Source organism: Setaria viridis, chromosome 2 (genome assembly GCF_005286985.2).
Source record: "Setaria viridis chromosome 2, Setaria_viridis_v4.0, whole genome shotgun sequence".
Lineage (NCBI taxonomy): Eukaryota > Viridiplantae > Streptophyta > Magnoliopsida > Poales > Poaceae > Setaria > Setaria viridis.
Genome location: NC_048264.2, coordinates 41,443,579 through 41,469,432, shown reverse-complemented (window position 1 = coordinate 41,469,432; position 25,854 = coordinate 41,443,579). Strand labels below are relative to the sequence as shown.

Here is a 25,854-nt window from a genome sequence, read left to right as displayed (position 1 = left end):
ATTGGTCTCCAAGCCTCCATTTCACAAGCCTTAAATTTTATGAGTAATAACTCACACGCTCCCAACATGAAAGTACAGCGAATTTGACTTTGATATTTGGATGACACATGCGGCGGACCTTCTTGCCCCCACTTCCTCGCTTAGTAGAGTGGCACTTGATGACTCGTATCTGATGGCAATTTTTTGAAGGGCTACTGCATTGTTGGATAGCAGCTCGATTAATTCTAGTAGTTCTTCTGATCCTTGGAAGAAGTAGATCTCTACCTCTTCAAGTGAATGTAAAGTAATGCTATCAGTTATCAAACTCTCTGGCAAGCGACAAGGGCAACACGACGGACAAGAAGGACTCTGAAATATCAAAACACACCTATTAGTGCGAATGTATGTATGTACATAAAAATAAACTTTAGAAGTTCGCCTAGCTGGTAAGACATGAGATATTATAATAATTCTAAACAATTCAATAATTTTGTATATTACTCCCCCTATTTTTTAATATACAACATTTAGGACAAGCTAATTAGAATGAAAATGAAATGATTAGTTTGTCCTAAACATCTTGTATTTGAAACAGAGGGAGTACAATTTATCCACTACACATAAATAAAAAAGTACATGTGTTTAGAGTTTAGGCATTTATTAGATGTACTAGTTTATGTATATATTAGTGTTAGTCCGGAGTGTAGGAAAGTGTTTATCTCATTCTTAATACTGCTAAGGGCAGTCCCAATGGAAGAAACTGACGCGGTTTTCATAGCACGAGAAATCATCTATAGAAACTATCTTGCACAGTGGAGGTGTCTTTGAGTAATAATTATTTTCTCTTTCTCTCTCCCAACTCTATCTTCTTCCTCCAATGGGAGTGTGGCATGAGCCCCTTAGAAACCGGTGGTTTCTCCCCAATGGCGATTTCATGGTTTATTGGTGCATTGGGTGAAGAGAAGACCTGAAACCATTTCTAAGATTTTTGCTCTCTTTCTTCATTAATTACGTTGCCATATCAGCATTTTGCCTACGTGGTAAGTCATTTAATGAGGATAGAAACCATCATCAATACACCGTTGGGACTGCCCTAACTTATAGAAGATTAAATGATTAAATACTAAACCAAAAAACAAATGCATAATTAGGATTAATGCACGTACCGCACTAGAGCCCAAAAACACCTCAAGCTTTCTTATACAAGTGCATGTCTTGAGAAGATGTAGCTTTGTTGACATAAAGGCATGCTCTTTCCCAACGAGCCTAACTAACAAAATCTCACACTTGGCGACATTATTGATGTTCTTCAAAAATCTATGGTATTGTTTTACTCGCTGCAAAACAAAACACAAAAGAAATCAAACAAAAGGAAACAACAAAGGTTTTTTTTCCTTTCAGGTAATCACCAAATTGCTTCTGCTTAGGATTTTTTAATTTCCATCTGCTATTAATTAAGGTAATTGATGTTATGCCACTAGAAATAAATCTTATTTTTGTTTTGCAATATTTCATCTCCATGATAATGGGTATTCCTTTCATAATATTTTTTTGTGTTTCCTACTAGGAGCAAAAATTGTGGGACTTGAGACTATGAACCCGAATCCGTATAAGAAGATCCCTTGATTACCGCCGTGGAAGATGCGCCTTAAAACAGGAATAACCAAACAAACCAAATGATGCAAAACTTGTGATCGAAAAAGGAAAACGAAGTGACAATCGTTTAGCAGTTCCAAATTATAAGAAATATAAAAAGGTGTGTGTAGTAGTAGTACCCGTGGAATGCTGACAGTCAGGTTCGAGTCCTCGATGGTGTCAATCAAACAGGTTCATGATCAGCGCGCCGCAGCCGGCGAGTTTGTCTCGATGTCCAACCATGAAGATGGCGCCCGACATCCACAAGATGGTGGCGGTTCGGGTCGTAGGGATACCATGCCAGCACACCTCTGATAGCATTGGGGCAACGATGCGAGTCTTGGGCAAGCTGCACCTCGTGGACAAAGATCGGAGCTTTGGGGCGTCAACCTCGAGCCAACCATGGAATTCGGCGTCACCAAAGATCTCGAGGCGCTCCAGCGAGTCGGAGCGTACGCAGAGGCCTGGTGTTCCGTGCAGGTAGACGTAGCCCAGGACGAGCTCCTTCAAGCCTGGGCAGCGAGAGGACACGACGTCTTCCAGTTCACGGCTGTCCGTGCGGCCTTACTCCATCCTCAGCGTGGCCAGCGCCGTGAAAGTCCCGGCGGTGGCCAGCCCGAACCGCAGGGTGTTGCCGCAGAGGTCGAGGTGGATCGCCGTAGCCCTCGCACACGGCGGAAGCACGATGATTGCGTTCTCGTCTTCGTAGTAGTTACAGTAAGGGGCCATCGAGAGGCGGAGCTCGCCGGTGAGGCGCTGCGACGCGAAGCGCAGCCACCGGGCGACGCGGTCCCTGGGGAAGTGGGTCCAGGTGCGCGGCAGCCGGATCTCGAGGCGGTCGACGGCCGGCGCGGAGCAGGCGGCCAGAGCTTCGTCGATGCGGCGCATGTCAGCTCGGCTGAGAACGGTGATGCGTGTTGGTAGCGGAAGGAGAGCTCCGGGAGGGCGGCCCAGACGCGGCGCCATCGGCGGGCGAGGACGCTGGTGCGTGCGGCTTCGGGGGTGGAGTCGAGACGGAGCAGGATGGTTTGGAGGAGGTCGTCGGGGAGGCCGCTGATGCGGTCGTCCGTCGTCGTCCCGCCGTCTTGGCCGCAGTGACCGTCGCCTTCCGTGGCCATGGTGATCGGTCTCAGTTTCCGGCGGTCGGCAAGTTCAGCTGGTTTGTTGCTTCGATGCGATCTGCCCACGATTCTTATTTGACTCTGTTGCCGGCTGCTCCCGTGGATGGCTCTGTTACGGACTACTGATGTGAATTGCAAGGACGCGAAGTTCTGATCCAGGTGACATGAATTTTTTAGTCCGAACTAAAAACACCCTTTTAGCAGACTGTGACCTAGCCGGTCTATTGGTTGACTCTCTGAGCTATAGACTGTTCATTGCTTGATTCTGACCAGTAGGCTGTAGACACCACCAGGCGATTCAAAGGTACCTGTCTACATCTACCTACCTTAAGCTATTACAATATGCCGCATAATTAGTCAAGTGCATTACTACGAAACCTGTTGAAACTTGCACTAGGGACTATAGAGCTTCATCATATCTAATCGCAATTAAATGGTATGGACAGCCTATAAAATCGTGAAATAAAACTCTGCTTGGGGCATTGTTTCATTCATCAACTCAAACCTCTTTTGATGATACGTCACTTTTGAAAACCGCGAAATAAAACTTCCATCTGGGAATAGCCTTAGACCTAGCTGGAAGGGGGACGTGGGGAGAAAACCAAGATTTCTCCTCTTGCTTTGGCCCATCCTGAACTTCAGCACTGCAGTCAATTATTCAATTTTCTTCTCGCTTGGGCGCATAGTCAACTTCAGCACTGCAATCGAGTTCGTTTAGTACACCCTCTTCCTTCTTGGTTGCTAGTACATTTTTGGATTATATAGCAAGAAAAAGAAAGCAACAATATGTTGGAATGACTATATTCGCTATAGGGATAAAATGACTTAATAAGCCGGCTTCCCAAAGACTGAGATAGGATGACAGTTTAATCACTGTACAAAACATTAAAGGAAATTCCAACAACTTAAACTAAACACATGTTAAGCATTACGCAACGTGCCTACATGTCTACGTGTGCCCGACGAGGACTATCATCCCCGAGCGCAACCCACGCCCGATCTGGACCTCACGAGATCGATCGGATGGCTGTCAAGGACCCCCGGTCAATGTTCTCGACTACCGTCCGCCCTGGTCGTCGCAAGGATATATGCCGCCTCCGCTGCACACCGTGCCTCGCCGGAGAGCACCCGCGCCGCAGGCATTGGTTGCCTCCGTCCCCCTCCTCCTCAGCCAAAACATGGTCGCCGCCGCTGCCTCTTTCTCCCCTGAAGCCGTCAGCCCACGGCCGGCTACGGCTGCTTCCTCGATCTGGTGCGCGTCGCGGAGCCGTTCGCTGGCTTTGGCTAAACGAACAGCTGTTCCGACATTGTTCTCTGACGCAGTGCTTGTGCTTGTGCACTTGTGCCGGCCACACACAAGAATCCCATCTCCGCCTCAAGCAGTGGCTCGACGGAGTGCCGCGTTCAGGCCATTCTGGGTCGCCATGCGTGCCGCGGCTACCGCGCACGTGCCGTCATGCAACAGGGCATCGGTGTTTCGAACGACGACAGCTACGGCCGGCGACCCATGAGCGCCGCCTCGCTCTGTGTGCCTCGGCTCGCTGAAGCACTCGCCTTCCACCAAGGACACGCACAACACTGGGGGAATCGCTCAAAAGGGACTAGCAGGGATGCTACACAGCAGCATTCAGATTGTCCACGGATTCAGATTATCAAGCATTATCCTATTCTGAAGATTAATCTATAAAATGACTCAGGTCGTTGTGCGCTAATCCATCCGTCGGTCGGAATGGATTAACAAACTTGAACAACCAGAATAGCTCTGAATTCATCATCGGAGCAATGCGCTGATAGATTCAGACATCAAAGGCTGTAGAGTCCGCCGAAAAAGTCGAAAAACTCACTCTGAAATCTGAATAGATAATCTGAAAGAGATAATACTACTACCACAATGTTCACTGAGTGTTATTGATCTGACGATGAAATTGCAAGAGAAGAAGTTGAACTTACACACAACCAGCTATATAAAATTCAAGCACAGCATGTTTGGTTCATACAACTCCCTTGTTTACACCTGATATAAAACAAAAAATGATGCGCAGCTTAATCAGCATTCAGCACAAAGAACCTAGCTAGTTCTAGGCTTCTAGCCTTGTCAATACATGAGACACGGAAGCTGGAAAGGATATGCTTGAAGAAAGCTCTGCATCATCCAGTGACTCTCTTGATGTTGGCATGCCAATGCCATCGCCGCTGCATGCGGTGTCAGGAGACTACCGGCGAACTCGGCCATGGGATCCGGCTCGGCCGCGTGTGCCTGCTGCATCTGCAAGGTCTGCTGCTCCTGTAGGACTCTGAACTCGCTGTCCCGCTCCAAGACATCCAAGAGGTCGGCGTCCGGTGGTGTAAACGTCGCTGGCATCCCGCTGGCCTCGCCGGACGTCGTCTCTGGGGCGAGCAAATAATCTTCGACTGTAATATCCTCGGTCATCAGGGGAGGTACCTTGACGAACCCGTCGTCTTGCTCTGGCTTGCTGATTTGCTGCTCCTCCTCGCCCCCGAACATCTCCATCCCTCTGATCCACTCCTCGACGTTGACTTGGGCCACATCCGACGGCAGCAGACCATACGAGGTCTCGACGAATTCGCCGTCCTGCGTGCTTAGATGCTGCTCCTCCCCGCCTCCGACGTTGACTTGGGCCACCGTGGATGGCATAGCATAGTCGTTGGTGAAGAAGGTGTCCTGCTCGTGCAACAACTTGGCCGGCCGTGCCTCGGTGTGCTCACCGCCGGCCTTGCGCTTGGATCCGGACGAGGTCTTCGACGCGGCGGACGACGGCTTCCCTTGCGCGCGTGGCGACCGGTAAATCTTGCACAGGACGTGGTCGCCGCCGCCGGTGGCGTCGTCGTATTCCATCATGCACCATCCGAGCCGGGTGAAGGATCGGCCATCCTTGCGGCCGTAGGACAGGTTGCAGACCGTGCCGCCGCCTTGGGATCCTTTGACGTCCTTGGCGCCGGCCTCCGAGTGCCAGCACGTGTCGCTGGCGGCGATGGCGCGCTGCCTGTGCCCGCCGGGCCTGCCGTGGGTGCTCTTGTACTTCTTGACGCAGTAGAAGTACCAGACACCGGTGCCCGGCGCCGGCTCCAGGTCGGCGACGAGGTCCTCCGGGGCGGCGGAGCACACGTCGACGTGGTGGACGAAGTGGACGGTGGCGCCGGAGCGCAGGCGGTGCAGGAGGGCGATGGACGCGTCGTCGCCGGTGTCCTCGGCAGCCATCGAAGTCGAGCTGCTTCCCGGCTAGACGAGGAGGGGGCGATCGCATCGTGGATGAAGGTCAGAAGGTTCTTGGTTCTCGGCGAGATCGAGGAGGGGATGATTGGATCGTACGCGAAGGTGTGGTTCTTGGCGAGAGGATGGAGGGAGGGCGATTGGATCGTAGGTGAAGGTCAGAAGGTGCGCACGGCGCTTATAAAGACATGAAGACTTGGGTATGGTCGCGTCAATCTGAATCCACTCGTCAACTGCAATGTACGGACACACAGGACGTGATTCTGTTACGGAATGGAAAGTTTACAAGTTTTCGCAATTGACCGCTGGATCTTCTGCGATGTCTGCGGAGCGGCAAACTTCAGATAATCGTGGGCAGCGTTTCAGTCCGACACTCAGCACCGGTTCGTTTGATTCCGACTCTGCAGGGGTGAGTTGCCGCCATTACGCTGCAGATCCTTCCCTCAACAAAAAGGTGCCCACGGCAGTGCATCCTCTTCCAGTCGAGATCGAGTCGCCATCGCCAAGAACGAGATCGATCGTCCTCCTCCCGTCGAGTAGCCGGACGGAGCGCAGCCGATCGAGGGCAATCCCACCACCGATCCATCGTTCATCGTCGGGACCGATGGAGCTGCAAGAGTACTACGCCCCCCGTGACAAAAGCCTCATCGACGACTACCTCCGCCCCAAGATCGCCGGCAAGAAGAGGAAGGCGGACGCCGCCATGTCGTTCTCGCAGATCCTGGAGGACGAGCTGCTATTGCAAAGCTACTTCGAGAGCTTGTTTGCAGGCGTCGAGCCCGCAGCGCCGGAGTACCAAGACCAGCCGAACAACGCTGACGACGACGTAATTGAGATCAGCCTCGACGAATTCTTAGGTTCTTCAGCGTCCCCTCTCCCCCGTTTCATAACTCAAGTTTCCAACAGCGTCCCGGAGTCGGGGGAAACATTCCGAGCCTAAAATCAGAAAATCGTTTCCCCTGACTCCCCTCTACCCCGTGCCGCCACCCCCGACTCCCTAAGCATTGCGCCGCCGCCTCCCGCGCCACGGCCCCTTCCTCCACTTCCTCCGCCGGCCCCCTCCTCCGCCGCCCCCTCCTCCTCCAGCCCCCTCCTCTTCCTGAGAAGGCAATGTTGAGGATCTCTTGAGGCAGCACAGAGTGCGCCGCCCATGCCGCTCCTCCGCGCGAGCAGCTTCTCGCCGGCGACATCACGCCACGCGGTGAGCCCGTGCTCCTTCCCCCTCTCCCTCCCTCTCTTCCTCGTCCACATAAACAACAATTTCTCTCCTAACCCTAACCCTTGACCCGATCTGTTCTTTTTTAGAGGCTGCAGACAGGTCTGAGGGAAGGGAAGCACAGGGATGGGAGGAGGAGGAGCTCGGCCGCCATCCATTTTACTCACTGGAAGATCGACGTGCACCACCAATACTCCTGCCTTGGTGAGTCCTGCCTCTCTTCCTCCCCATGTGAGGCAGCAAGTTAGTAGCTGTAGGCAGCGAGTTAGGCAGCGATTTCTTGAATCAAAGTATTGTGGATGATGTGGTTCATAACTCAAGATGGATCCGTGGATTGTACGCTCTTTACAGTTAATTCTGATTTTTTGCTCCGTTCCTGAATACAGTGTGCAGTTAATCTCATGTATTTGCCCTGAATCAGATTGTTCCTGAATAGAGGTCAAGTTTCCATATGAAAACATCTTGGAATAGCTAACATTACTATGGCTTGTCAAATAAATCTGTAGGTCTACTAGAATCAGAATACTAGGATGGGTTAATCCAAAGAGTATATGCTATAAGCTCTACTAGTATGTTGTCCTATAAGCTCTGTTGACTGTTTTTCTATACATGCACATACTGAGTAAGTTGGATATATGCTATGGTATGACACTAAATTTGATACGGCAAGTCGTAAAATACTAATTCCTTTGATTTTGCTGTTATGAACTGTTATGCACATACTGAGTGAATTATATATGCACATACTGAGTGAACTGGCAAGTCTGATATATGCACATACTGAGTGAGTTATATAAATTGTTATGAACTGCAAAAATGAAAAGCGAAGTGATAGGTAAAGTATAGGATACCCTTGCACTGTTTTTAGGTTCAAGCTAGTAAGCTTTTTAACATTGCTTATACTGCCCTGTTCAGGTCTCAATTTGTGACATATGTCCTGTTTAGAATTCTTAGCTCACTAGTAGTATATTTATTTATGCTTTGATCTGGATCAAACTGTTTGTGACATATTTATTTCTGCTTCATGGTTGATGGCTGCTTCCTGTTACTACTAATTTCCTGGTTGATGGATGCTTCTTGGTTCCTATCTTCTTTTTTTTGCGCTGGCCAGTAGAGTGCTATGTTATGTTTGGCTGTTTCAATTAATACAAGCATTCCTTTTTGCATATGTGCTTTAGATGCCTGACAACAATATAGACTTGGTTAATACAAGCATGGAACAAATGAGAGAGCGTAAGAAGAAGAGAAAAAAGTGGCTGTTTTATTTGTTTCTACTGTCATGAGCATGATTGTGCACTGGTATCAGCGTAAGAGACCTAGACATATCGTTGATCCGGATGAAGTGGCTGAGAGAGATATAGCTAAATGAAAACAAATGCTAAGAAATCTGTACCAAGGATCAAATGTCTATTGCTATGATAGTTTGCGCCTAACTAAGAGATCATTTAATGACCTATGTGCCATCTTACGTGAGAGATGTGGTATGTGTGATAACTTAAATGTGTCGGTAGAAGAAAAGGTAGCAATCTTTTTGCTTATAGTGGGTCATGGCACTGAGATGAGGATGATTCGTAGCTCATATGGATGGTCACTTGAGCCAATCTGTCGTCACTTCAATGAGGTGTTGAGAGGTATTCTATCATTATGCCATGAATTTATCAAGCTTCCCGATCCATCAGCTGTACAACCTGAGGATTCCAAGTGGAAGTGGTTTGAAGATTGCCTTGGAGCATTAGATGGTACACACATTGACGTTTTTGTACCTTTGGCTGACCAAGGGAGGTATAGGTATAGGAAGCAATAGATTACCACCAATGTTTTGGGGGTTTGTGATCATCACATGAAATTTGTTTATGTCTTAGCGGGATGGGAAGGATCGGCTTCAGATTCTTGTGTGCTACATGATGCAATGTCTCGGGACGATGCATTTGTTATTCCAAGTAGAAAATACTATCTAGTAGGTGCTGGATACACTAATGGACCAGGCTTTCTTGCTCCATATCGATCCACTCGCTACCACTTGAATGAGTGGGCTACTCAAAGGCATAACCCATCCACTGCCAAAGAACTATTCAATTTACACCATTCAGCAGCTAGAAATGTGTAGAGAGAACATTTGGGCTATTGCAGATGAGGTGGGCTATACTAAGAAGCAACTCATATTTTGACTTACAAAATCAGGTATTCCGTAGTTAGTAACCTAGCTTAAAATTCAAGTCTGAATGATCCTAGCATGTAACTCATTTCTACTAAATTCTTGCAAATTAGGATCATTAATGCTAGCTGCATATTGCGCAACTTTGTAAGAGATAGACAGAGAGATATGGATGACTTACTTATACGCCAAGTTGATCAAGTAATATCCATTGAATCTCATAAAGTTCAAAGTGAAGTGGGTATGATTACCAATGTTCAATCATCAAATGAATGGACCAATTTTAGGGATACCAAAGCTAAACAAATGTTTGCTGATTACCAAGCGAGATGTGGTCAATGTATGATAAATTCTATCATCAATGCATGCTCAAATTTATGATAAAGAATATTTTTTTAGATTTGGTCCCTAATATTTTTATTGATAACCTTTGTGAACTTTTTTCCTATAGGATATGGAGAAGGGCAAGAAGTCAGGCTCGGGCAGGGGTTACATTTCTTGGAATGATGACATGGACAAGGCTCTTCTTGACACATTTGTGGAGTACTATAACAAAGGTGATAGGTGCCAAAATGGGTGGAAGTCTCATGTCTATACAGCTGCTATCAAGAATGTTCGAGAAAAGTATAATATGGATATCACAAAAGACAACATCATGTCGAGGAACAAGACCTTTGACAAGCACTACACTATCATCAATGGTATGTTGGAATCAAGTGGATTTGGTTGGGATTGGAACAAGAACAAAATATCTGTTGATAGTGATTCTGTATGGGAAGCATATGTGACGGTAAGTTTCAAAAACTACTGTTTTACTTGCTTAACTTGCTTCCTGCACAGATTTTTGTAGTTTGACTGCCTGTCTCGTAGTCAGATGCTTTGTCCTTGATATTAAATAGGCATTGTCTTAGCTGCTGGATAAACGTAATTTGGACATGTATCTGCATTGTGTAATTTGGACCAGGGGTATCAAGTTCTAGTAGATGTCAGTTATAATAGTACAATTTTTTTGTTGAAAGTCTGTAACATATCAATAGCATATTCTGTTCTGCATATTAAGTTTAGTCAATGACAAGAAAAACACTTGTTCAATTCCATGAATGCAAACTTCATCATTGCTGCTGAATCTGGTTGTATCTGAATCTGTTTGGTGTCAAGCGACATTGCTACTGCAATGTTGTGTCTAATCAGATATTCTATTTGGTTATTATTTCTGGAGATCTTTTGTCCATAACATCTGATTTTTTAACTCAGCTACTAACTTGCTCTACACTTGTTTTCTAACCAAGTATAACACTTGTTTTTTTAGAAAAACAAAGAAGCTACTGGGTACAGGCACAAGACTGTCTTGTATTGGGACTCAATTAGCTTGGTGTTTGGTAAAGACCATGCTACAGGTGAAGCAGCAGCGGCAAAGACTGCAGCTAAGAGCTTAAAAGACATGAGTAAGGAATATCTTAGTAACAAAGAGCCCACATCATCGGCAACTTCGGGAAGTTTAAAGAGGCAACAATCAGGTGACTCTTGTACCTCTATGATGGCTGAAAAAATGGACAAGTTTGCTGAAGCACTCAAGGAGGAAGCACCTAAAGGCCCAACATCAAAAGTAATTCTCAACACACTGAATGAGGTAGAAGGATTGGATGAAGACACTTTGTTGGACTTATTTGATATCCTGACTGGTGATGCATGCAAGTATGAGTCTTTGTTGGCGCTTCCAGTGGGGATGAGGAAAAGGTGGCTCTTAAAGCAACTCAAAAAGTGATGCATGCTTAGATGCTAATTACTATCACTATGCTCATTAGTCATGTCATTTTGAGTGTGTATCATCGTAATGTATAACTTTGTTTAGACTTTAGATCAAGTTCTCTGTGTTCCTGACTTTTCTGTGTTCTCACTAGTCAGGTACCATGAGCTTTTTTTCCATTTTTGCATGTTCCTCATTCTTATCTCTTATGTTATATCTGTGTTCCTGTGTTACTGACTTGGTTCTCTATGTTATATCTGTGTTCTCTGTGTTCCTGACTTGGTTCTCTGTGTTCATGACTTGGTTCAGTGTGTTATATATGTGCATGACTTGTTCTCCGTGTTGTACTGGCTTTGAATGGCTTTGAATACAGAGACAGTTCAACAGGATGAGAGAGTTGTGCTAGTATCATGTTATTCCATTTGAATTTCTAAACTTGAAAAGATTCCATATTTAGCTGTCCAAACAGGATATGGAATTTGATTCATGGAAAAGAATTCCATCAACACCCAAACAAAAAAATTGAATTGAATCAAATTCTGAGTAATTAATTTCTGGTGGAATCTAATTGCTAGAATATGATTCATAGAATGAGTTTCAATTCTAGGGAAACAAACGGGCCCTAGCTTGTCACACGAAATTAAAAATCATAGAAGGCAAACAAATTTCCTTGCTAACACACAAAAGGCACTGAAAATATAATATCCACGCCATGCATGGTTATTGCAATATGTTTTCTTTTCATCTTCTGGAACAAAATGTTCTTGAATCATGTAAATGCTACTTTTTTTAAGATAACAATCCCCTCTGTAGAGGAGCTGCAGTCAAAATTTTTACAGTACACTGCTACTTGACACGACGATAAATGTAAACCACTCAAAATTCAAAAACATGTAAAGGCTACTAACTCTCCTTAGTTTGGCTATCCTAATTTACCACCTCACGCATCAATCCATTCAAGTTCCAGCTCGCCTTGATTACGACTTTGTCATTTAGAACATGAATGTTGCATATCTTCTCACGTATATACTCACTGTATCTGTTTTCTGTAATGGTAATATTCATCCTTTTCTGAAAGTTTGCACTATATTCACACAACAGCTTGACGAACTCCACCTTGTGATATGCTTCCATGTTTTCCTTTATTTCTACCAGTTCGAGCGAATCCAATGCAGTGCTGTCAATCTTATGACTTTGCTTGGACCCATTACATTGGCATTCCCACGTTTTACATTGACATTTATTCTGAAAGAAAACAAGAAGAGGCAACATAAGACAACAAGTTAGTTAAATACCACTGCTGCTGTGAATATCAGAGCTTGTGCTTGTGGATGAGCTATTTTTATTCCTATCACAAATAGGCACTTCATGAATCATGCATGATATTTATTCGCAGCATTCTATAAGTAAAAGTATAAACTCGAGCTCCACTAAACCCACTTATATGATGAAATTATTTATAGTTTGGCATCATTTTTCGGTATGTAGACACAATGACATATATTTTGGACCAAAGGAAATTGATGAGGCCACACTTACCGTACGATAAACCAAACAACGCACCACAATCTTTTTCACCCCAACACATCTATTAAGAAATTGTAACATTACAGGCTTAATGGCATGCTGAGTCACAACGAATCCGACCACCAAAACCTCACACTTGGGAAGACTATTTATGAGCGTTAGATATCGATTGTATTCTTGATTGCCCTGAAATCACGAGACAAAAGGTGTCAATGTTGGGATTCTTTTCAGATAATTGAGATGGATACTTATATGATTGCATATGCATAATCAATTGTGCAAAAACCCATTACAAATAGGACGTCAGATGATTCAGATGAAAAACCAATAATATTTCATATATTAAATATCGAATCTAAACCATATCATTTGGTTGTAAGAGAACAATTGTTCCATGACTTCTACTTTCACTGGTGCGTTACACAAATACTAAAATGCTAATAGCGTACCTTCCATATTTGGACTGTCAGTTGCAACTCGTGGACGGCGTAAAACTGCCGCATCAGCATCGTCGCTGCCGGAGTAGTGTTCTTGGCAATGTCCAGGCGCTGCAGATGGCGCCCGGCCTCTCCGAGATGACGGCGGCTCGGGTCGTACGGGCCGTCCCAGCACATCTCCAAGAGCATTGGCGCGACGATTGGAGCGTCGCTGAAGATCCTCGGGGACACGAAAACTCTCAGCTTCGGGGCGATAACCTGGAGACGGGCGCCGTGATACACCTTCATGTCCATCTCGAGCCGCTCCAGCGAGTTGGACCTTATGGAGAGGACACGGTCCCGGTCCTTCATCAGACCTACCCGCTTCAGGTAGAGCTCCTTCAACCGCGGGCAGCGAGAGCTCAAGACGTCTCCCAGCTCGCGGCTGTCCACGCGGGCACTCGTGATCCTCAGGATTGCCAGCGCCGCGAACGTGCCGCCGTCGGGGAGCGGTTGGAACCGCAGCGTGAGCGCAATGACGCTGAGGGAGATGGCCGTGACCCTCTCGCACGGGGGCAGCACGACGTCGCCCCAGCCGCGGTCGCGCAGCAAGAGCCGGAGCTCGCCGGCGACGCGCTGCGAGGCGAGGAACCGCAGCAGCGGGTCGTCGCGGTCAGGGTCCACGGGGTGCTCCCGTGGAGCCGGAGCCCAGAGCGGCAAGTCGATGTCGAGGAGCGTGACGGTCGGCCCCGGGTACGCGGCCAGAGCGGCGTCTACGCGGCGGTGCGCCCACGCGCGTTGCGCCCACGTCCGTGCGCCGGCGTCGCGGTGGTAGCGGAAGGAGAGCTCGGGGAGGTGGGCCCAGACGCGGCGCCAGCGGCGGGAGAGGATGGTGGTGCGCGCGGCGGCCTCGGCGTCGGAGAGGTGGAGCAGGATGGTGTGGAGGAGGTGGTCGGGGAGGCTGCTGATGCGGTCCACGCCGCCATGGCTGCCCCACGTGGCCATCGTCTCCAGGTTGCGTTGGCGACGTGGGTCGCGCGATCTGCCATCTATATGGTTCGCGTTGCCGTGCGAGTCGCGGCATCGCAGCAAGGACTGGTTGGGTTGGCGTACCGCCTACTCAATCGTCGTGGCTAACTGGATGCATTCGAGGTCTGTTTTCTTTCTTTCTTTTATTTCTTCCTTTCCCCAGCATACCTGACTCCTACTGTCCTACATGCCGCGCCAATATATTTCCACAAACACAGCGGCAGAAGCTATAGCAAATTTAGCGGCAATTTGATCAGGTCGTTGACAGACAGCTAAAATTAAATGTTTGAACCAGCAGGGATAAAACCCTCCTGTTTCATCAAAAAAAAATTAAATGTTTGAGATCACTGGTTAACAGATGCGTAGCAGCCATATCTCTAATGTATTTATTGCAGCGAGGATCCGAATGATAAGAGTATAATGACTTATCAATAAGGTTGTTTCTGAGCTATACTACTTTTTTTTAAGGTCATTTGATATTTGATGTAGATGGTACGTTGTTTAACTTGGTCCCATTCATTTAGCAAAGCCTAATTCCGTTCTGCCTAGCTAGTCCCACGGTAGTGTTAGAAACAGGAGCGCATCTGCTCTTTAGAGCAGATGAGATATACCGTGGGCATATCGTGAACTTATCCGTTCCAAATTGTAGGTCGTTTTGATTTTTCTAGGTGCATAGATATTATTATACATATCTAATGTATGTTTAGACGCATAATAATATCTATGAATCTAGAGGGAGTATTTTTTATAGCTTTTCAATTGATGCATTAACAATAAATCAGTAACAGAGAGAAATAAACATGGCGAAAGTGCATTGCCTTGGCGAAGTGGGAAGGATTCGGACAGAACCTCCATTGAATCGAGAATATCATACGGTGGTCACACAACACATGATCCGCATCCGGGTAGTGAAAAGGCCAGCTTCAATTCATCAACACTCTTTCTAAAAGTTGTATTGCTCTGCTGAGTTGCGTGGAGGCACTCAAGAGCTATAAAAGCATTACCTGAAATTAATCTTCCAAGAATAAAAAAACACTTCGGATTGCGGATATCAGCTCTTGCAATACATTTTCTTTGAATGTTCTTGACAAACTAATAACTCTCCACCATCGTAATTTACTACCTCACACTACACCATAAAGCAGCATTTGGGCTAGCAGCTAGAATAGGTGCCGGTGGGTATCGCACCCGTCAGCAACCTTGAGCCAGCATAAATACCATCTGTGTTGGCTGGTGCTCGCCAGCCAGCACATATGGTTCCAGAAATATTTATTTTCTCATTCAATATATTATTTCCCATGAGTTATTTATAATTTCTATTTCCCACCAATTTTTAGCCATCAACTTGAAATATGTATCTCCAACCACATAACAACAAACTTAAATAATAAATAATTCACACTATTCAAAACTGCATCATACATAATATATAATTCACATTATTAAAAATTCAATATTTGGAATAGAGCTATTCTTTGCCATGCTAATATTAAAACTACTACGCCCATCTACGAAGATTTGTGCACTCATCCGCCATCAACACGCCATCTTTATCAAAGAATGCTCCATCCTCATGACAAATCTTGTGTAGGATGAACCTCACCATGTCCATACAAATATTGTCGATTAGTTTATCTTCGATCTTGCTATAGTTGTTGTCGATGGTAGGCATCTGTAGGTATACAGTAAATGAAGATTAGGATGTATTACCATTAGAAAGTTAGCACATGGCAGTGTATAAGAGACTTATATCTTCAGGGTTCATCCGGTACCTCCCATTGTTTATGAGGAACTCGCACACGTAATATCCATATAGCACACGTAATACCCATTGTTTGTGGCACTACAATCAAATAGAAAAATGATAGCTATTATTAATGACAAGTCTACGTTATATGAAAAAAAATCAAATTTTTATATTCTTACGAATCTATGATATATTATTTTTAAAGCTTTCATCCTTTTTGGATTGTGCTCCCCACCTTTTAGTATGTAAATCTTATACGCACTTGAGGATATAAAGACAAGAGTTAGTAATACAACTTAGGTGCATAGAATGTCAACATGCATTTAAGTACTACAAAGGAATGTCTTACTTTTGTATAATACCTATGAAATCCTTATACCTATCTCTACGAAAGCTAGCGCGCTCTTGTGCCGCCGCCCGGCGCTAGCGCCATCGCGGCCCGCCGCCCTTGCTGCCACCGGGCGCGGGGCACCACTGCCCCGACCCGCGTGCGGCCTCGCCGACCGCTGGAGATGGAGAAGAAGGTTGGATTCAACTTTTTTTGAAAAAATGTTGGTGCAACTTTTTTCAAAAATGTTGGATTCAACTTTTTCTTAGGCTTAATTTTTTTCGAATAAATGTTGGTTCAACTTTTTTGAAAAAATGTTGGTCCAATTTTTTGAAAAAACTGTTGAACTTTCGGTAGTCGTATGTATGGTTGCTATGTTGAACAATGCACGATTTGCTAAGATATGTTGTGGCATGCTGTAATAGACTTTTACAGTGTTTTACAGTATGCGGAAGAGCCCGTGAGAACGGTGCGCGGTGAGCCACAAGCCCACAAGCACGGACGCACTTGACTCCACACTCCCTCCAACCTCCAACTTTCACCCGCAAACATCCAAACGCTCGATCCCCAATTCCCCATCCTCTAGTCGCCGCCCCGCCGGCAGATGCCGTCGCCGCTCTGCCGCTGCCTTGAGGCCCCGGCGTCCCCGAGGCAGCTGGCTGCCCTCGCCGACGACCTCCTGGAGGAGATCCTCCTCCGTGTCTCCTGCCCCGCCGACCTCGCCCGCGCCTCCGCCGCATCGTCACCGACGCCGCCTTCCTCCGCCGGTACCGCTCCCTCCACCCGCCGCTCCTCCTCGGCTTCATCGAGAAAGTGTCGTCTGGCTTCCACCCCGCCGAGGCGCCCCACCCCAACGCCACCGCCGCGCGCTCCATCGCCCACCCCGCCGCCGGCTTCTCCTTCGACTACCTCCCTCCCACCAGATGCAATAGGAAACCGTGGGACGCCTGCGACGTGCGCGATGGCCGCGTCCTTCTCAAGAGCGGCCCCGTTGGGTATACGGGCTTCAACTTCCCCGACCTCGCGGTGTGCGACCCCTTTTTCCGGCGGTACCGGCTGCTGCCTCCCATACCCGACGACCTACTCGCCTCCGTCCACATCAAGCAGCAAAATTTTCCATCGTTCGAGGCCTTCCTTGTTCCTTCTGGAGAAGAGGAGGATGGGACATCATTTAGAGTGATCGGCAGGGCATATTGCGGGATCAAGTCTGCAGTATTCGTCTTCTCTTCAGGCTCTGGCCTATGGAGTGTCGGTACCACGTGGGACGATCTTAACTTAGGAGGCTCGGTACTTCTTTGTCGCTCTTATGCGTATGGCTACATCTACTGGAAAGTGATGCAGGCCAACAAGTTGTTCAAGCTTGACATCAACAGGATGGATTTCTCCACCATCGACCTCCCGTCTCACTATGATGAGCGTGATGTTATCATTGTGGAGGCAGGAAATGGCAGGCTTGGGGTGTTTAGCCATATTAAGTTTCGCACGGCTGTTGTGTATCATGCCATTCAGCAAAAGGAGGGAGAGACTGCTGATGGATGCATGTCGGAGATTATAACCCACTTACCTGTCCATTATGATTTTGGCTTGGTTGGTGCAGCCGAAGGGTACTTATTCTTTGTAGGCTTTCCAAAAGATCGCATGGCAAATGCAGCAAGCTTCTCACTTCAGGTTAAGACATTGAAGATTGAGATGGTCTGTGCGATGAAGTTCCATTCATGTAATATTCATCCGTATTTTGGGTACCCACCATCCATGTCACTGAGAAGGATATGATAATGTTCTCGCATGGTAAGTTGTTTATTTGCTGGCTTTTGTGGTTTTGCAGACTGTTTGATAATTCTATATCTTGCTATGTTGTATTTTGATCATATATCTTGAAGGGGAGTACTTCAGACTTCTGTTTTGGGTCATGCTTGTCATGTAAATGATTAAATGTTTAGGTTGCCAGCGCTCTTCTATTTTTCTCAAGTTACTGTATATAGGTATATACTCTGTTAGTGTTTTGTAGTAACTGTACGAACTTCATAATAATTTTAGGAAGTGTCTCCTCCCCAATCGGTTGAGATTTGGTTGATTGATTTTCAATCAATCACTTTTTCCAACCGTTGGATCTAAATCCAACTACCCAGATCCTCCACCCTCTCTCTCCCATATTTCTTCTTCCTCCCATTCGTCTACATCCTGACGCGACTCCTGCGACTCCCCCGCCGCTGCCACCTCCCACTTGGCTTTGGCGGCCACAGCCGCCTCCGCCGCCGCCCTCCTACTCCGCCCAACACTAACCCGTTTGACCTAGACACCCCCGCCGCCTCCACTGCCCACCGGGAATCCCCCACTGCCCGGCTCCAGCGGCGCCCTCGCCGCCGTCTCTCCCGCCTCCACCACCGGCCAGTGAGCCTCCCGGAGCTCCCTCTAGGCCCAGAGGTCACATCTCCAACCCCAAAACCCCCAAACCCTAACCCCAAATCCCAATCCTCAATTCAATTTCTGGTACAAGGTTTAGGTGATTGAGAGATAACTAAAAGTCAAGGATTTGAGAACTAGTAAATCTGATAATTTTATTCTTGATGAGCAGATAGCCAGTGGATCATGTTGGGAGAGTCTCGTATTTTCCTTAGTTCCTTTTTCTTTATGAAAGTCTGTAGCGATGGACTGGGATGAAATGTTTCTAATTTATCCACCTCCTTGTGATGTTGTTGGGAACTGATCATTCTTGGTTATATTGGGCTTCTATCTTGCTCACCCAAGTTTTCTAAACATTGAGTAAAGCATCAATCTTCGAAGACCTTAGCTCCTGCTTCGCATAGAATTCTGATTTTCTAATGTTTGTATTTGTGACTGACGAGCTAACCTGCTTGCAGTATAAAGTCGCCAATTATATCATGATATGTTAGAACAAATGAGCTGACTAGTAGCAGTACCAAATAACATTGTTAGCCTTTAAAAAGATGGCCTTCTGAGCACACTTGCCATAAAAGAATGGGTTTAGAGATAAGCCCAAGCTCAGCCATCTAGGCTTGGTGGGCTTCTGTCTGTTCTTCCCATGCATGTGCCAGGCTCCAGTCTATCTGTTGGAGCAACATCATTTAACCTTTGTAATCGTTTGCAAGTGCCAATTGATGATGGTCCTTGCTTAATTCCAGGCTTTTTTAGTATTTCTGACTTAAAAAACAGTTTTACGCACCTTTGTTTCTTAGTGCTATTTTTTAGTGACTTAAAAAACTGAAGTTGGAATTATGCATTGGCACTGAAACTGTGAAAAGTAAATGTTTTGCTGCATTTGCAATGGTGGGTTTATGTGCTAAATGTATATATTCAGTTGCAGGGCTAAATCACATCCAGGTCAGGGGCTCCTTTTTTGATATGCTGGTGGTTTGGAGCAGTGGAGCTAGGTGATGATGATTCAGGCTTTTGTGTTCACTTTTGCTAGGTGCTCTATATAATCCTGTACTCTACTGATATTGTCTGTCGAACCCTGTTCAGTCTGATGTAGGTGTCAAACTTAGTTGTTGTACATATTTGTCACTGATCCATGTTGCATGCATGATGTACTTAACTCTGTGCATCAACTATCGTGGGGCAACTTTTGTTGGCTTGTATGTATGTTACAGATTTCTGTGTGAACCTGTGTTCTTGTCTAGGATGATGCAACAATCTAAGCTTTGACTTATTGGAGTTGCAGATAATGCTTTTACAGTGGTTAACTATTGTACTCCCTCCTTTTCAAATTGCAGGTCGTTTTGGTTTTTCTAGATATATATGGTTTACTATGTTTCTAAACATAAAGATGCATAGCAAAAGATATGTATCTAAAAAAGTCAAAACGACCTACAATTTGTGGAACGGATGGAGTATCTTATATCTATGTTACTGGAATCCCATAGATCTCCTCGCCATCTCCTTAAGCAATGTTTTAAGCCTTTTGTTCTGTACTACCATCTTCTCCAAAGAAGTAATTTTGAACTTTATATTCAGAAAGGAAGGTGCGTTCCTGGAGATCATTTTCATTTGAATATTCTCACGCCGGCAATTTGGATCTTTGTTCATGGGAGGATCGACGAAGGAAAATAACTCTTGTTGATTGTCCTCAAATGACCTCAACGTCTTTACTTGGTTCATTGGAGGACCAGCCAAGTCGAAGGTTGTCTCGTCCTCTTTTCAGTTAATTCAGTGCATCCAATCAAATCCTTGGTCCACTATCAGTTCACCCGAAACTTGAATACATAGGTTTTTCGTTCAGATGTTCCCAACTCCCTACCCCCTACGTGCTCTTCTATGGGAAATTATTTCAAATGGCTTTGGCGTCCCCAAATCTTCCACTCCCTTCAGCTCCGCACCCCAAAACCCTCCATCCCCTTCCTCCCTTCGCCGCCTCTGGCGTCGCGGGCTGGCCGGATCCTCCCCTGCCTCGAAGCCACGGAGCCGCCGGAGCGCACGCCCCCGGCCCTCACCAGCGGCCTCCGCGCCGACCTCGCCCGCCGGTACCACCGCTCCATCCAACCGCCCCTACATCTCGGCTTCATCAGCGCCGCAGGCTTCCAACCTGCCGAGGCGCCCCATCCCTCGGCCGCCGCCGCCCGCGCGGTCGCAGGCGCCGCCGACTTCTCCTTCGACTTCGTCCCTCGCCCCACCAGCTTGAACCACCGCTGGCATCCGTGCGATGTCCGCGACGGCCGTGTCCTCGTCGACTGCAGGCGCTTCACGGAAGACGACGACGAGGAGGAGCGCTTATCCTTGGACCTCGCGGTGTGCGACCCCTTGTCCAGGCGATACCTGCTGCTGCCGCCCATGACCGATGACCTGCTCGCCTCCGTCGGCCTCCGAAACCAAGACATGTTCAATTCCGGTGCCTCCTTTATCCCTTCTGAAGATATGGAGGACGAGACATCATTCAGTGTGATGTGCTGGATGCATTCCAAGACCAAGTTTGTGGTATTTTTCTTCTCTTCATGCTCTGGCCATCGCCACTGGAGTGTTGGTGCATCTACCAGTTGGGATGATCTAGGCTTGCACGAACAAGTCGACTCGCTGGGTTCATGCCAATGCGTGTATGGCTGCTTCTATTGGAAGCTGAACTACACAAACAAGCTGCTCAAGCTTGACATGAGCACTATGGAGTTATCCACATGTGACCTCCCTCCTGATCATGAGGATGGGGATATCGTCATTGTGGAGTCAGGGGAAGGCAAGGTTGCGATGTTTAGTCAACTTGGTGCAGGCAGATCAGTGGATTATTACAACCTTTTGCAAGATGGCACTGAGAAGTCCCATGAGTGGCATATCAAGGGTACCATCCCATTGCCAGCCCAGTATACTAGTGAATTCTACATTAGTGGTCCAGCTGAAGGATGCATTTTTCTAGCAGGCACTCAAAAAGAACAGGATGCGGTACATTCAGTGTTCTTCTCACTTGAGATTAAGTCTTTCAAAATTGAGAGGGTCAGTAGGAAAACCTTTGCCTTTCGCTATGCCCTTCCGTATTTTGGATTCCCGCCATCTATGACTCTAAGAAGAATTCAAGGATATGAAGTGGTAAGAGTTTTATCATAAGCCTTGCTGGCCTTTTACATTTCACAGACCTTCAAGTTTCTATCACATACTCACATGACTGTGATGCAGGAATAACTTTAATTTTGTAGTGCACATTCTAGGCATTTACACCTTTTGATGCTCAACATTGATTGTGGCTTTTCTAGATCATTCTGGTCACCACGTGGCACGTCCCTCCCCTTCCTATTTATAAGGCACACACGCATATCAAGATTTAAAGTTTTCAATTTTTACCAATATTTTTTATTTTTTAATGTAAATTTGATATGGTTGGATTTGTAATCAAATATACTCTCCAATGATTATAAGTCTATAACCATAAACAATATAATATAAGATAAATGAATGGTTAAAATTTAATTTGGGAGACCGTGCCATATCATACCACGCCTTATAAACAAGAATGGAGGGAGTAAGTACTACTTTTGAGTGAATCAGCTCTAATGTATCCTCCACCCCGTCTAGGTTCAAATTATGCCTTGGTGATGAAACTGTGAAAGAGTAGTGTTTGGCTCTTTGCTGCATTTTCAATGGTGGTTTCAAAGTTTTAACTGTACTTGGCCGTTCTGTTGCAGGATTAGATTTAGGTCCAGGTCTCCCTAGGTTCGTTGCTGTGGACTGTGGTGTCATGGTGTGGACTGTGGAGTCGTGAAGATAGGCGATGATGACGCAGAGGACTTTTCTGTTTCTGGACATCTTATGTATTGTCTGGCGAATCCTGTGTCCCTGTCCAGTCACATGTAGAAATGTAGGCACGTTGTGTAATGCTTAACATGTGTTTAGTTTAAGTTGTTGGAATTTCCTTATGTTTTGTACCGTGGTTAAACTGTCATCCTATCTCAGTCTTTGGGAAGCCGGCTTATTAAGTCATTTTATCCCTATAGCGAATATAGTCATTCCAACATATTATTGCTTTCTTTTTCTTGCTATATAATCCAAAAATGTACTAGCAACCAAGAAAAAGGGTGTACTAAAAGAACTCGATTGCAGTGCTGAAGTTGACTATGGACCCAAGCGAGAGGAAAATTGAATAATTGATTTCAGTGCTGAAGTTGAGTATGGGCCAAAGCGAGAGGAGAAATCCTGGTTTTCTTCCCACGTCACCTTCCAGATAGGTCTAAGGCTATTCCCAGCGGGAAGTTTCATTACGTGGTTTTCAAAAGTGACATGTCATCAAAAGAAGTTTGAGTTGATGAATGAAACAATGCCCTCAAGCATAGTTTCATTTCATGATTTCATAGGCTATCCATACCATTTAATTACGCCTCAGAGGAAACGAAACTCTATAGCCTCCGGTGCAAGCTTCTAACAGATTTCATAGTAATGCACTTGACTAGTTATGCGGCATGTTTTAGTAGCTTAGGGTAGGTAGATGTAGACAGGTACATTTGAATCGCCTGGTGGTGCTTACAGCCTACCAGTCAAAATCAAGCAATGAACAATTTGTAGCTCAGAGAGTCAACAAATAGACTAGCTAGGTCACAGTCTGCTAGTCTACTAGTGGGATATGAATATGCATTAGTAGTAGTTATTGCTGCCGGATTGGTATTAACAGTTGGTCAAGTCTAACCTTACGTTTTTCAAGTAGAAGGATAGGGCATTAATTACCTGGGTCGATAGGTACACCTTTATAATCAATTATTAGCACAAGGCTCTCATCTTACTTTCATACGTAACCTGTCGCATCGGATGTTTGATACTAATTAGAAGTATTAAATATAGTCTAATTACAAAACTAATTGCACAGATGGAGTCTAATTCGTGAGACGAATCTATTAAGCCTAATTAGTCCATGATTTGACAATGTGCTGCTACAGTAAATATGTGCTAATGATGGATTAATTAGGTTTAATAGATTCGTCTAGCGAATTAGTATAGGGGTTTTGCAATTAGTTTTATAATTAGCTCATGTTTAGTCCTCTTAATTAGCATCCGAACATCTGATGTGACCCTCCTAAAGTTTAGTACCTCGTATCCAAACACCCCCGTAGGCGAAAACTTGGAAATAGTGCATACACAGTTTCATCCTCATGAAACTCCTTTCCTCACTCACTTCATAATTACCTTGCCATGTCATCACATTCGTCTGATTTGCTCGTGTGTCCAAATAGCTAGCATTATCTATCCCAAATTCCAGCTTTATGATTCTTGGTCCAATTTAGGGTATGTTTAGTTGAGCTACGACTTTTGGAAAAGTAGTTGTGGACTGTAGAAAAACTGTTGTGAGATGTGGGCTGTAAGAAAGCTAAAAGCCGTTTGGTGAAACAACTGTGGTTTTTTGGAAACACTTACGAATGGACCCACATGTCATTCACAGTCCACCCCTCTCAACTCTCTCCCTCTCTCACTGATGAGTGGACCCCACTTGCCATCTTCTTCTTCTTCCTCCCGACGATACACAGATGCTGTGCACCTCACCGGGCCGCGGCGGCGCTCTCGAGCCAAGGCCATAGCTCGCCGCGCCTCAGATTCGCCCGCCGCCACCCCTTCCCTACTGCTTGAGCTCGCGAGCCAGGAGGGGTGCCGGTGACGAAGCCTGCGCTCCTGGACGCCGGCTACCAATCGCATCGGACCTCGCGAGCGGCGGCGAAGCCAATCACCAGGCCGGAGAAGGAGATCCCACCAGCGTGCAGGGGCGCCGTGCCGGAGTACATGAGGCGGGCGCGGGGGCAGAGCGCTCACCTCCTGGAGCTGCTGTCGGAGGCCCTGGGCCTCCACGCGAGGTACCTGGAGCACGACGCCGGGAAGGAGAGGAAGCGGCCGGAGAGGGGTGCCATCGGTGGGGAGGGCGGCCGGCGGTGGGGCAGCGATGCGCCTGGGAGGAGGACCAAGGGAGTCGAATAGGGGCGCAGGCGCCTGGGAGGAGGAGAGCGGAGGGAGACCGGAGGGGGCAGCCGGCGGCGGCGGCAAGGGTCATCACCGGCCAAACCTAGTCGCGACCTAGAGAGCGCCATGGAGAGACGAGCGACCCAGAGGGAGGGGGTGACAGGAGAAAAGAAAAACGAACCGGTATGCTCATAACGGATGGCAAGGTGGGTAATTTCGTGGAAATGTTGCTCTCACAGCAAGTAAAAGCAAGGGAGAGTGGCTGTGAGATTCGTATAGAGAAAAAAAAAGCAGCTTTTCTTTAAAGTCAAGGTATGAGATTACCCCTTCGGTTAGCTTTCAGCTTTTCTTGAAATCCAAAGCACTTTTTTCAAAAGGACCCTTAGAGTACCAAATGGAGGGCTTCTCAAACAAGGATATCATAAGCGAGTTAACTCCCAACGCCGAGGGACAATTTAAGTTCGATGCTTATACCACGGAACGGACTGAGACAGTATAAACAGCTGGACCGGTGGAACCCGAGCCCTGGGCCTGACAGTTGACAGGAGCTACGGTCTCATGGGAGGAGCACGTGGTGAAAGTCCTCCATATCGTACGCCTGCACCAGATCGCGGAATACGATCCTATTGAGTGCTTCTCAGTCCAGACCCGCTTCTAGCCTACTTCGACTTCGACGAGGAATCCAGGGCTAGGCGCGGGCTGCCACTCCTCACTCTTTCTCCATCCGAGTACAACCTGCTGGAGGGATCCCTCAACGTGGTCTCCCTCAGGATTCTCTGCCTGCGTACAACCGCCACCGCATGGAGCAGGTGCAACCCACTTCGTCTTGACCGGTTTGGGCGCTAGGGGAGATTGGATCTTGCGCTGAACCACCCTGAACTGCCTTGGTGAAAGCTGATAGTTTTGCACTATCCTTCTCCATACTCGCAATTGCCGCGTCAGCAACAGTTCCCAGCGTGTAGGCAGATTCAACTGGCGGAACCAACGGCCCACTTGTTGTGGTCTCAATCTCTGCCTGCGTTGCCACCAAGGGAATAACCAGCCCAAGAGGAGGCCCGCTTCCTGTCTCCCCTGCCTGGCAAGACTGGCATGGGCTTGGCACGTCGGTGTCACCTGCTCTGAGGGGCCCGTCGCGGGATTCATGTCCACCTACTGTTCCTCCTCATGTGCAGACAATCGCTGCAAGGGTGGGACCATCACGGCAGCCACCGCCGGTCCCCCGTATGCGGTGCCACAACCTCGCGGGGTGGGCCTCGCCTTAAGATAGTCTCCAATCGCATTGGATCTTGGTCCTAGGGGACCAGATGACCCGGTGGCAACTGATCTCGAAAGCAGCAGCCTGACGC

General features: G+C 46.9%; 3 protein-coding genes across 3 annotated transcripts; all 3 read left to right on the top strand.

The window, feature by feature from the left end:
* Positions 1-6,571: 6,571 nt before the first annotated feature.
* LOC117842782 (uncharacterized) lies at positions 6,572-11,278 on the top strand. Its single transcript, XM_072291911.1, has 5 exons — positions 6,572-6,793; positions 7,273-7,387; positions 9,626-9,678; positions 9,790-10,128; positions 10,648-11,278. The coding sequence occupies exons 1-5, from the start codon at positions 6,572-6,574 to the stop codon at positions 11,101-11,103; spliced, it is 1,185 nt and encodes a 394-aa protein (XP_072148012.1). The 3' UTR covers positions 11,104-11,278.
* Positions 11,279-16,316: 5,038 nt separating this feature from the next.
* On the top strand, positions 16,317-19,836 carry LOC117844425 (uncharacterized). The gene is made up of 4 exons (XM_034725132.2): positions 16,317-16,328; positions 16,578-16,608; positions 16,767-17,920; positions 19,452-19,836. Exons 1-3 carry the CDS (start codon positions 16,317-16,319, stop codon positions 17,903-17,905), a joined length of 1,182 nt encoding a protein of 393 aa, XP_034581023.1. The 3' UTR covers positions 17,906-17,920; positions 19,452-19,836.
* A 79-nt stretch (positions 19,837-19,915) lies between these two features.
* LOC117845690 (uncharacterized) lies at positions 19,916-22,565 on the top strand. Its single transcript, XM_034726756.2, has 2 exons — positions 19,916-21,664; positions 22,258-22,565. Exons 1-2 carry the CDS (start codon positions 20,408-20,410, stop codon positions 22,261-22,263), a joined length of 1,263 nt encoding a protein of 420 aa, XP_034582647.1. The 5' UTR covers positions 19,916-20,407; the 3' UTR covers positions 22,264-22,565.
* The last annotated feature ends 3,289 nt before the right edge of the window (positions 22,566-25,854 follow it).

What these genes read in the sequence shown, in the direction of transcription:
- LOC117842782 (XM_072291911.1), top strand. Translation starts at nt 6,572, where the DNA reads ATGGAGCTGCAAGAGTACTACGCCCCCCGTGACAAAAGCCTCATCGAC. An exon ending in CCACCAATACTCCTGCCTTG is followed by an intron (nt 7,388 to 9,625) that starts GTGAGTCCTGCC and finishes GACCAATTTTAG; the next exon opens with GGATACCAAAGCTAAACAAA. An exon ending in TATGGGAAGCATATGTGACG is followed by an intron (nt 10,129 to 10,647) that starts GTAAGTTTCAAA and finishes TTGTTTTTTTAG; the next exon opens with AAAAACAAAGAAGCTACTGG.
- LOC117844425 (XM_034725132.2), top strand. An exon ending in GCCCGTGAGAACGGTGCGCG is followed by an intron (nt 16,609 to 16,766) that starts GTGAGCCACAAG and finishes CGCTGCCTTGAG; the next exon opens with GCCCCGGCGTCCCCGAGGCA.
- LOC117845690 (XM_034726756.2), top strand. Translation starts at nt 20,408, where the DNA reads ATGGGAAATTATTTCAAATGGCTTTGGCGTCCCCAAATCTTCCACTCC.